General features: G+C 39.4%; 1 protein-coding gene across 2 annotated transcripts in view; it reads right to left on the bottom strand.

The window, feature by feature from the left end:
* The window catches only part of LOC308557556 (ceruloplasmin), a 77,396-nt gene extending 65,117 nt beyond the window's left edge, over positions 1-12,279 (bottom strand). For both annotated transcript variants that reach the window (XM_081138109.1, XM_081138110.1), the window contains exon 1: positions 11,851-12,279. In XM_081138109.1, the coding sequence (XP_080994235.1) occupies positions 11,851-11,996 (146 nt within the window). In that variant the 5' untranslated portion in view covers positions 11,997-12,279. The remainder of the gene's footprint in view (positions 1-11,850) is intronic.
* Between the last annotated feature and the right edge of the window lie 801 nt (positions 12,280-13,080).

Below are 13,080 nucleotides of genomic sequence, written 5' to 3'. Positions count from 1 at the left end.
AGGACAGAAACCCCCTGGAGACTGTAGGAAGGGCGAGGTGGGAGAGGGGCAGGAGGCCAGGAGCAGGGAGCGCTCAGCTATGGGAGGGGCTTTTCCCTGGGGAGGCTGAGGCCTGGGGCACCAGAGCCAGACCAGCAGCCCTCGGAGCATCCAGCCAGGAAAGGAGGCAGGGCTGCTGGTCACCAGGGAGACTGCAGTTGATTGGAGAGAAAGCTTGTTTTTGTTTTGCTTTTTAAAAACCCAGAGCACAGGACTTCTGTTTGCAGCTTCTCACCCGAGGCTCTGCTGGAGGGAGGGCGGTGCGGACTGAAGGTATCCGAGGAGAGAGAGGCTGGGGTGGGAAGCGTTGTGGGGTGACGTGGAAAAGCAGCGGCCAGGAGTCCTGCATTTGGTCACACCCCGCCCTCCCCCAACCCAAACGGCCGGTTTTCCTGGGAGGCACAGCCACAGCTCAGGAGGAAGAAAAAACCTGCACCCTGGGTGGTGCAGCTCTCCCCACCCTCAGGAGCCCAGCCTGCCTCACCCTGCATCTCTGCCCTTGCAGAGGAGGCAGCAGCAGAGGCCAAGACTACCGGCTTGGGCAGCCTCAGGGAGCATCAGTGACTGGCTTGGGGGTGGGGACATCCACTGCACTGTCCTGGGAACCTGACTGGTGCTTCCCTATCACGGGAGAGCTGATACAAACTCCCAGGATCCAGTTTATCCCACTGGACTGCATTCGAGGATCCGCACCCAGCAGAGGGCAGGGAAATATTCCCACACTTTCAGAGGAGCAGCTCTGGGAGGGGGAAACACACCCATCGCTTTCCCTGAAATCTGAACAGCAGCCCCCTCACAGAAGACCCAGAGGTCTATATTCCCGATTCCGCCTAAAACCTTTCAGAAACAGACTTTTTAGTGATTAAAATTGACTGCCTGCTGGCAGATGAAGGCAGGTGGAGCCTGAGCCTGGAGAACCTGGGGACATTTGCTGACCGATCCCTGGACCCCATGCTGCTAACAAACCCCTTAGAGTGCAGTTTGGCCCCTCCTGTACCCAGCCAGGTCCTGTGGAGACAGACATCAACAGTGGAAACCCTGGAAGCTTCAAACAGGTTGCTGAGAACCAAAGTAGGACAGTGTCTGACGGTGGTTAGCACCTAAGTACTGCCCACGAAGTCCAGACCTGGCAGAGAGAACAGTCAGCCTGTCATTAGGAGAGCAGGACCCAAAGAGGCTCCCAGGAGGCGCTCAGTGCTGCTGAGAAGAAACCATTTCACTTCCTTTTCTTTATCTCCTTTATCTCTCTTCTTTATTGATTTGTTGTTTTTAGTCTCTGTTTTTCTTTCATGGATCTAATTTTTCTCTTCCCTTTTCTTGCTCTATTTTTTTCTTCTTTCTCCTGGTTCATCTTCCTTTTTCCTTTTCTTATTTTTGTCTCTCTGCTTTTTCTGCTCTATTTTCCTTTTCATGATTTTTTCTTCCTCTTTTCTTTTATACCATTTCCTTCCTCTATTTTTTTAATATGTTTTTTATTGATTTTTACAGAGAAAGGAAGGGAGAGAGAGAGAGAAACGTCAATGCATCCACACCGATCAGCTGCCTCCTGCACGCCCCCTACTGGGGATCAAGCCTGAAACCTGGGCATGTGCCCTGACTGGGAATAGGACTAGGGACCTCTTCCTATGTGGCATTACGTTCAACCATTGAGCCACACAGGCTGGGCATCTTTCCCTTATTTTTTATTCTTATTTTCTTTCTTTCATCTCTGCCCTTTCATATTTCTTTTTCCTCCCTCTTTTTTCTTCTCATATATATTTTGTCTTCTATTATTGTTCTCTTTTTTCCTTCCTAGTTCTCTCTTCTTTTGTGGTTGCTTTTGTTGTTGCTGTAGGGGTCTTGTGTATGTTTTTTGTTTTGCTTCTTGTTTTGTTGTGTTGTGTTGTGTTCTGTTTTGTTCTGCCAGCACCTGCACAACAGCTCACATGTCGTGCTTGGGGGTGAGCCTCACAGTCAGCCGGCCTGAGAGGAGATCCTACCCATGAATGGGACAACAACATTCAAGACCCAATCACAACAGGAGAGCCCAAATAACTCAAACAAAGAACATTCTTAGAGCACCCAGCTCAGAATATCTAAGAGACTGTACTTCTGGGTCCTATAAAACACTTACTACATAAGGCCACCCCATGAAGACTGGGAGGCATGGCAGTTTGATATAACACATAAAAACAAATATAAAGGGAGAAAAAAATGGGGAGACAAAGAAACAACCCCTAAATGAAAGAAAATGATGAAACTCCAGAAAGAGAGCTAAACAAAATGAAGGCAAGCAATTTATCAGCTATAGAGTTCAAAAAGCAATGGTTATGAGGATGCTGAAGGAACACAGTGAGAATTTCAAGAAACTCAATGGTAACTACAACAGCATGGAACAAGAAATAGAAACCATAAATAAGAATCAATTGGAAATGAAGAATAACATATCTGACATCAAGAAAACCCTGGAAGGAGTCAAAAGTGGATTAAGTGAGGCAGAAGATTAAATTAGTGACTTGGAAGACAAGGTAGAAAAACACACACAATTGGAGCAGCAAGAAGAAAAAAGAATTAAAAGGCAGAAGGATAGGTTAAGGAAAATTTGGGACAACAGAACAGTAGCAACATATGCATCATAGAGGTAACAAAAGGAGAAGAAAGTGAGCAAGAAATAGAGAACCTGTGTAAAGAAAAAATAACAGAAAATTTCCCTAACCTGGTGAAGGAGAAAGTCACACAAATTCAGGAAGCACAGAGTTACAATCAATATGAACCCAAAGAGACCCATTCCAAAACATATCATAATCAAAATGACAAACATTAAAGACAAAGAAAGAATCTTAAAGACAGCAAGAGAGAGACAGAAAGTTACCTATAAGGGAGTACCCATTAGAATGTCAGCTGATTTCTCAGCAAAAACACTTCAGGCCAGAAGGGATTGGCATGAAGTACTGAAAGTAATGAAAAGCAAGGACTTGAACCCAAGACTACTCTATCCAGCAAAGCTATCATTTAGAATTGAAGGAGAAATAAAAAGCTTCCCAGACCAAAAAAGGCTAAAGGAGTACATTATCACCAAACCAGCATTGCAGGAAATGTTAAAGGGGCTGCTGTAAGAAGAAGAAGGAATCAAGAGACAGAGAAACATAGGCAAAAGGGAAAAATGGCAATAAATAAGTACCTTTCATAATAACATTAAATGTAAGTGGATTAAATGCTCCAATAAAGCATAGGGTAGCTGAATGGATAAGAAAACATGACTCATATATATGCTGTCTATAAGAGACTCACCTCAGAACAAAAGATTGACACAGACTGAAAGTAAAGGGATGTAAAAAAATACACCATGAAAATGAAATAAAAAGGTAAGGTAGCGATACTCATATCTGACAAAATAGACTTAAAAACAAAGGCCATAACAAGAGACAAAGAAGGTCACTACATAATACTAAAGGGATCAATCCAACAACAAGATATAACCCTGGTAAACATATACGCACCCAATATAGAAGCATCCAAAACAGAAAATAACTTCTGGAAGATTTTAAGGGAGATATTGATAGCAATACACTCATAGTAGGGAACTTTAACACCCCACTGACATCACTGGATAGGTCATCTAGATAAAAAAAGTCAACAAGGAAACAGCAGCCTTAAACGACACACTAGATCAGATGGATTTAATTGATATTTACCAAATATGTCATCTCAAAGCAGCAGAGTACACATTCTTCTCAAGTGCACATGGGACATTCTCAAAGATAGACCACATATTAGGACACAAAATAAGTCTTAACAAATTCAAGAAAATTGAAATCATATCAAGCATCTTCTCGGATCACAATGGCATGAAACTAGAAGTCAACTGCAATAAAAAAAGCTCAAAAACATTCAAATACATGGAGACTAAATAGTTTGTTATTAAACAATAAATGAATTACCAATGAGATCAAGGAAGAAATAAGAAACTTCCTGGAAACAAATGAAAATGAACACACAACAATCTAAAATCTATGGGACACAGCAAAAGCAGTTCTGAGAGGGAAGTTCTTAGCATTACAGGCCTACCTCAAAAAACAAGAAAAATCTCTAATAAACTATCTAACCCTGCAACTAAAATAATTAGAAAGAGAACAAGAAAAGCCCAGAGTAAGTAAAAGGAAGGAAATAATGAAGATCAGAGTGGAAATAAATGACATAGAGACTGAAACAAATAAACAAAATATCAATGAAACCAAGAGCCAGCTGGTTCTCTGAAAAGATGAACAAGATTGATAAACCTTTAGCCAGACTTACCAAGAAACAAAGAGAGAGGACCGACATAAATAAAATCAGAAATGAAAGAGGCAAAATAAGAACTGACATCACAGAGCTACAGTGGTGTGTAAGAAAATACTTTGAACATTTATCTATATGCCAACAAACTGGACAACCTGAGAGAAATGGACAAATTCCTAGAAACATACAATCTGCCAAAACTCAATCAAGAAGAAGCAGAAAACTTGAATAAGCTAGTAATAACTATAAAATTGAAGCAGTAATAAAAAAAACTCCCAGCAAACAAAAGCCCTCAACCAGATGGTTTCACAAGTAACTTTTACCAAACAGTCAAAGAAGAATTAACACCAATCCTACTCAAACTATTCCAAAAAATCAAGAGAAGGGAAGACTTCCAAGCTTTTTTTAAGAGGCCAGCATTATCCTAATTCCAAAACTAGATAGAGACATTACAAAGAAAGAGAATTATAGGCTAATATCCCTGATGAACATAGATGCTAAAATCCTCAACAAAATATTAGCAAGCCAGATCTACATTAAAAAGATCACACACTATGACCAATTGGATTTTATTTCAGGGATGCAAGGATGGTTCAATATTTGAAAATCAATAAACGTGATACATCACATAAACAAAATGAAGGATAAAAGCCACATGATCATATCAATAGATGCAGAAAAAACATTCAACAAAATCCAGCACCTGCTTATGATAAAACGCTCAGCAAAGTTGGAATAAAGGGATCATACCTCAACATAATAAAGGCTATCTATGACACATCTACAGCCAGCATCATACTAAATGGGCAAAAACTAAAAGTGTTTCCCTTAAGATGAGGAACAAGACAGGGATGTCGGCTTTCACCTCTCTTATTTAACATAGTACTGGAAGTTCTAGCCACAGCGATTAAACAAGAATAAGAAATAAAAGGCATCCAAATTGGAAAGGAGGAAGTAAAACTGTCATTATTCACATATGACACAATATCATACATAGAAAACCCTAAAACCTCCACCAAAAACCTGCTAGATATAATAAATAAATTCGGCAAAATAGCAGGATATAAAATTAACACCCAGAAATTGATGGCATTTTTATACACCAATAATGAACCCTCAGAAAGAGAAACTTAAAGAAAATCCCATTTACCACAGCAACAACAACAAAAAAATAAGATACCTGGGAAAAACTTAACCAAGGAGGTAAGAGACCTATACTTTGAAAAGTATAGGATATTGAAAAGGAAATAGAGGAAGACACAAAAAAGTGGAAGCATATACTGTGTTCATGGATTGGAAGAATTAACATCATTAAAAATGTCTATACTACCCAGAGCAATCTACAGATGCAACACAATCCTTATTAAAATACCAAGGGCATATTTCACATCTACATAAAATATTCCAAAAATTTATATGGAACTAAAAAAGACCCTAAATAGCCAGAGCAAACTTGAGAAAGAACAACAAAGTTGGAGGAATCACAATACCAGATATCAAACTATACTACAAAGCCATTGTAATCAAAACAATCTTGTACTGGCACAAGAATAGGCATACAGACCTATGGAATAGACAGAGACCCCAGAAATCAACCCATGTCAATATGACCAATTAATATTTGACAAAGTCAGTAAGAGCATACAATGGAGTAAAGACAGTCTCTTCAATAAATGGTGTTGGGAAAATTGGACAGGTACATGCAAAAAAATGAAACTAGACCACCAACTTATACCATACACAAGAATAAAGTCAAAATGGATAAAAAACTTAAATGTAACTCTCAAAACCATAAAAATCCTAGAAGAAAACATAGGCAGTAAATCTCAGACATCACATGTAGCAGTATATTCACTGATACATCGTCTAGGGCAAGGGAAACAAAGGAAAAAAATAACAAATGGAACTATGCCAAACTAAAAAGTTTCTGCACAGCAAAAGAAACCACCAACAAAATGAAAAGGGAGCTACTGTATCAGAAGACATATTTGTCAATGATAGAACTGTTAAGGGTTTAATTTCCAAAATATACAAAGAACTCATACACTGCAACACCAGGAAGACAAACAATCCAATTAGAAAATGGGCGAAGGCCCTGAATAGACACTTGACCAAAAAGACCATACAGATGATCAATAGACATATGAAAAATTGCTCAATGTCACTAATCATCAGAGAGATGCAAATTTAAACTGCAATGAGGCATCACCTCTTACCTGCCAGAATGGCTCCATCAACAAACAACAAGTGCTGGCGAGGGTGTGGGGAAAGGGGAACCCTGGTGCACTGCTGGTGGGAATGCAGACTGGTGCAGCCACTGTGGAAAACAGTGTGGAGGTTCCTCAAAAAAATTAAAAATGGAACTGCCTATGACCCAGTGATCCCACTTCTGGGAATATATCCTAAGAATTCCCAAACACAAATCAGAAAAAATATATGCACCCTTATGTTCATAGCAACGTTATTTACAATAGCTAAGATCTGGAAACAGCGCAAGTGCTCATTAGTAGATGAGTGGATTAAAAAACTATGATGCATTTACACCATGGAATACTATGCAGCTGTAAAACAGGATCTCTTACCCTTTGAGACAGCATGGAGGGACCTGGAGAGTATTATGCTAAGTGAAATAAGCCAGTCAGAGAAAGACAAATCACATGATCTCACTTATAAGTGGAATCTAATGAACAACATAAACTGATGAACAGAATAGGGCCAGAGGTAAGGATGCATGGATCAGAGTAACAGATCTCATTGGGGGGTGGTGTTGGGGGGAGGGGACAGGGAGAGATTAACCAAATAACTTATATGCCTATATGCATAACCCATGGGCACAGACAATAGTGTGGAGAAGACCTGGGGTGGGGCGGGCGTTGGGTGGAGAGGGGCAAAAAGGGAGAAAATGGGAGACATCTGTAATACTGTCAAAAAAAACAACAATGTACAATGCAATATATTGCATTGATGTATTATAGAACTGTACACTTGAAATCTGTATACTTTTATTAATCAATGGCATTCAATAAATTTAATTTTAAAAATGCAAAACAAAATTGCTCTCAAATTCTTAAGACTTCATTTAAATAGAGTTGTCTTTGATAAAATGCTTTTATTGCATTGAAATTCTCTTGTATTAATCATTCCCTGAATTAGGAGGAGCATTGCCTAAGCTTTGAGATTTTTTTGTATACAGTAATTTGGGGGAGGTGAAAATTACTTTTGATCTGAACTTATAATATATTCAGGGTTTTTAAAATTTGAAACTATTTTTATATACATACCAATATGCAAAATATGTCTCACATCTCATCTCTTGTGGTGAAACAAAATCAAGTGAACCAAATTGAGAAGTGTTTTGCATCATGTGATACTTTGGGGGAGGTGTATTTGTTTATTTCTGTCTCCACATGAACATCAAACTGTCATTGGGGAATGTCTATTTAATTACAAGGATGCAGCTTGGGGACAAAGGGTCAGTTACTGGAAGCTTGCAGGAAGTTTGCCAGTCAGATACTCCATCAAAAGAATCTATTATAGTTGCCCTTTGAACCAAAAATAAATTCACTTTAATTGTAGTTCTTCCTGTTGACTGTTGTAACATGCTCTCTTCTATTCGTTAGAATAGCTATGTCCCCCTCTCAGTAATCACATCTTTCCTTTTTCATCCCCCAGTGTCTATAATCCTATAGCCAACTTCTATAATTTCTGGTAGGGTCAGACCCAGAAGTGAGTTTTGAATGGTAGGGGAATTTTAAAAAGTTTATATTGCCTTAGTAAGATAATAAATTCATAATGCACTCATACGGTCTCGGTTTATGTATATACATGATTACTAAAATATGGGTAATATGTGTGAAAAGTTTCTGGAGTCTTGGCTTCATTAATTGAGACATAGTATATGAGTCTTCTATTGGTCACAGCAAACGATCACACAGCAGCTGAAAACCACATTCATTTATTATTTCACAGTTCCTGGGGCCGAAGTCTGGCACCGCCGCCTGGGTCCCAGCTCAGGCTGTCCCTGCGCTGGCAGCCGAGTGCTCGCCCAGAGGCTCTGCGGCGGAAACCTCCTCCTGGCTCATCCTTGCTGTTGGCAGAATTCAGTTCCTTGTGTTCATAGGATCGAAATCTTGTTTCCTTGCTGGCCGTCAGCTGAGCACCTCTCCCAGTTCCTTAAGGTTCCCGTATTCCTTCTCAAGGGGCCCTTCTATCTTTAAGTCAGCAAATTTGTTGAATCCTCAGATCTCTTTGTATCTCTCTGACCCCCTCTGTTCCCCTGGAGAGTTCTTTGCTTTAGGTTAGGCCCACCCAGATCATCTTCGTATTTTAAAGTCAGCTCTGTCATTGAATATAACATAAATCGTGGAAGTTTTATCTCAACACATCATGGAGATTTAGGATAGGACATCTTTGGGGACCATTTAAGAAATTCTGCCTACTACACACAGAAATCACAAGGAAAACAATAAAAAATTAGCTGGTAGGCAAAGCTGCAACCTGGGTGTCCATAGCACAAGCCAGTGGGGGATTGGCCCCAACTAGCCTGGCTTCACCAGCACAACATGAAAAGAGCAACTGTGATAATAAATCTCAGAGCTTGAAATGTAAAATGCTACAGCTGCTTAATTAGCTCTTTCACACAGCCATCCCGAATAAAGTGTTTGTACCTCACTGGCTATCGCTTGCTATTTTTTATTTGGCAACCTTCGAGTATGAATAATTATAACTGACTTTTTCAGAGTATTTTAGCTAATAATTGTACCTCTTTGATCATATAAAAAAATTAAGACCATTTTTGAAGGGGTAAAGCGAATTCCTTCTGTCCACGTTGGGAGCAAGTGAAAGTTTTTATAGCACAGCCTATCATTTCTTCTAGCTTTTTATATATCTCTTATTCATTTATTTTTACTTATTCACAAATATTTATTTAGTGTCTCCTATTTTCTAGGTACTACTGACCAAGCAGTGAACATAGCGGATGGATTTTCTGTCATCTCAGTAGATATTTTCCTCTAGATTGTCCCAGATCTTCAAGGTCAACATCAACTTCATTCCCTGCCTAACTCCCCTCTCGCATCTTTCAATCTTGTTTCTCAGCCTGTTCGTCTCCACTTCTTTTTAGCCTTCACAAAATGAGGAATACCATCTATATCTGGTGAGATCCCGTCACCCTTTGCTGGCTGGGTTGGTGTTACGGCCTGAATGCTTATGTTCTCCTCAAATTCAGATGTTGAAATCCTACCCTTTAAGGCGATGGTATTAGGAGCTGAGGCTTTGGGAGGTGCTTCGGCCATAAGAATGGGGCCCTCAGGGGTGGGATGATTCCTTATAAAGAGGCTGCGGAGAGACCCTTGGCCTCTTTCACCAGATGAGAACACAGTGGGAAGGCTGTGACGCAGGGAGCGAGCTCTCACTAGGACATGACCGTGCTGGCGCCTTGATCTGGGGCTTCCCAGACTCCAAACTGTGAGAATTAAATTTCTGTTGCTCGTAAGCTACCCAGTGGGTGGCATTTTGTTCCAGCAGCCTTTCTAAGACAGCCGGGCATGCTGGCCCTCAAAGACTGAGAAGGAAGCAAAAAATTGCTACCTAAGCTCATTTATACGAAGAGTTTAGCATACTATTGGCAAAATTACTGAAGCGCTAGTCAATATTTACTATTCAGATGTGTTTTTAAAAAGCCACAGGCAGAGTAGACAGTGCCATTAGAGTTTGCATGACCCTAGGCTATGTTGAAGCCACAGGAGATTATTAAACCGATGTTGCATAACCTCCTGAGGACAGACAGGATAAAAACAAATAAATGCTTTACTTACACACACCCCACCCCCAAGAAAAAATTCTTAACAAGTTCCCTCTCTCTTCTATTCTCTAGTTCGAGAATTAGAGACTACTTTGCTGAGGCACGCCTGGGGCAACGTCTTGTACTTAGTTTATGCTCAGTAAAGCTGATTGGTGTTTGATCATGAATAATGGCAGAAGGATGGTGGTTGGGACGGTACCTTTTTAAAAAAAATGCATCTATTGTTTTTAATGTGCTAGTTTCTCCCCAAAACTGCATATAATTTACAGTGCATTTAATCAGGGGAAATAATACTGAATCCATACAAAATAATGGTTTTGGTGAAACCATGAAAATATGTCATACACCTAAGAAGAGAGTGCTACCCCAAAACCAGGTTTAAAAATGTAATTGCAAAATCTATTAGTTTTATTTACAATGAGTTATTTTTAGGCCAGAACTGCCCTTACAGTATATTAGTAAATAACAACAATTAGTATTATCATCTATGCATTTATTTTTTACTGTGAAAAATTTCACACATACATAGAATTAATAAGAATAGTATATGCCTATCAGCAGTCAACAATTATAAAATTTGACATACTTGTTTAGCTATTTTCAAAGATACAGTCTTAGCAGCTGATGGTCATTGGGATCATTTGTGTTTTATCACCATTAAAATATGTTTCTAAGTGTAGTGAACATTGCCTTTCAATGCAAAACTTCAATTTGATGGTAAATGTTTATTAACATTATTAAGTGAGGACCTTAGCCCTGGCTGCTGTGGCTCAGTTGGTTAGAGCATCCACGTGAGCACCAAAGGGTCACAAGTTCAATTTCAGGTCAGGGCACACACCCACGTTTTGGGTTCGATTCCAGGGAGGCAACTGATCAATGCCTCGCTCTCACATCAATGTTTCTCTCTCTCTTTCTCTCTTTCTCCCTTCCTCTCTCTCCAAAATCAATGAAAAGCATATCCTCGGGTGAGGGTTGAAAAAAAAGTGAAGACCTCAGCATAGGTAAACTTCCATTCCACAGACTTCAGGACAACTATACTCTTGTTTCTGCGGATGGTAAATATTGCTGGAAATAGGGGGTCTTTTAACTGAAACCTAAACACAGTTAAGTACATAGAGTTTTGGGGGGCATCATAATCAATATCTCACATTTTTTGCACGTGTCATGTGTGCTAAGCACTGTATTGAGAGCTTTATAAGCACCCACTCTTCAAACAACCTTTTAAGGTTTTTTAATTTTCTCCATCTTACAGATCAGGATGCTGAAGCTGAGAGAGATCAGTTAACTGTCCAGAGTCATCAACAAATATTAGGCACAGTCGTATTTGTTAAACTTGTATTTGATTTCTACAAATGATGTTTTAAAGGATGAAAAAATTTATCCTTACCACTAATAATCAATAAATGGTATATAATAAACATAACATTTTATACAGTCATTATTTAGAGTAACGAACGTCTGCATGGACAAGCAAGGGAACTGACGGGAGATGCAGGAACAACTTGCCAAGGCCCTAAGAAGCCCACAGCTCCTGGGACCAAGGGCGTGGGAGCAGGGACACTCTCACACAAACAAACAACGAACAAACAAAACCCCCCAGGAACTTAGAGGACATTTATTAAAGTGTCTTGGGTTTCAAGTCCACATTCTGCAGTTTCTGTATATAACAAATTAAATAAATATTTCATGACTTTATTTTTAAATTGATAATTTATAAACTTGGTTTATAAACAATAAAAATAGTGACTTACGTGTCAACAGAAATAAGTTTCTTTTCCCCACTGTCAGAGGCATAATTCCAAGTTGTTTCAATAATTCCAATGTAATAATGCTTTTCTTTTGCCCAGGCTGCAGTACTACATAAAAATAGAAAAATGCTCAGCAACAAAGTCTTCATTTTTCCCCCTCTTGGAGCCCCAGAGGCAATGAAGTGAAACCAGGAGCGGGCGGTTTTATAAGTAAGGCTTTCTTTCTTTATTTGCTTGATTGACCCAATTTAGTGTTGCATAAGAGTAAATTGTTTCGTTAAAGCAAATAACATTTTCAACTTTTTTTCAGTTCTCGTAAACCCAGAAAAAAATCGTTTTCCGTTGCCAAGCTTTTCTGATTACGCATAAAAGTCAACAGTTATTGCTGGGACTAGAGCGTGCAAAAGTCTGTGCCTCTTCCCCTCCTTGTGTAAATTCCAGGAGGGCAGAGATCACCTCTAAATGCTTCTTTTGTTCCTCTAACAACATGCCACAGTACAATGCCCTACACACTGTGAACTTTCAATAAACCAGGGTAAAAATTATGCAAAACGGATCAAAACACGTGGGTCTTTAACTTGCAAAAGCCTAACAATACTTAGTTGCAACTTTAAGACACGAAACATGATTGTTACCATGCCAAATTTAAGTAGCTAAAACGAAAAATTTTATTTTGAAGGATTTATCTATTTTGTAAGGTCTGAACACATCTACATGGAAAGTTTCAGATTGTTCTGTATTGCTGTCTGCAGTCAGTAGCAGAGCACACTGGGGGCTGACAGTTCTGTTTTAATCATCAGAGAAATCAGACATAAATCAACCTGACTTCAAAGGCAAAGGTTGGCCTCAGTAAATACTAGAAAGTACCCAGTTTATTACCCTAGGATTTCTGTCTTTGATATGGACATGAATTTTAGGGTAAAAGACTTTCTTTTAATATCCTCTGTAGTCATGACATATTTGTCTAAAAATATAAGGTCGTTTTTTCTTAGCTGAAGAGAATCCTGATGATAACAGCGCACACTTTGTGCTAATATAACCTTTGCCTCTAGAATATCACAGTGGGAATATTTGCCAAAAGTTGTGTAAAGAAACAGATTGGAATAGGGAAATTACCCACATGTTCAAACAGTTCATTCAGTTAATTCGCATTTCTGAGGGATCCCACTGGGCGGCCGGTTGCTAAGCACTGGGGACAACTTACCCTGCACCGAACAGAGATGGGAATATACA

The sequence above is a fragment of the Miniopterus schreibersii genome (genome assembly GCF_964146895.1).
Source record: "Miniopterus schreibersii genome assembly, chromosome: 5".
Lineage (NCBI taxonomy): Eukaryota > Metazoa > Chordata > Mammalia > Chiroptera > Miniopteridae > Miniopterus > Miniopterus schreibersii.
The sequence above is the reverse complement of the archived record's forward strand: the minus strand, read 5'-3'. Positions and strand labels throughout refer to the sequence as shown.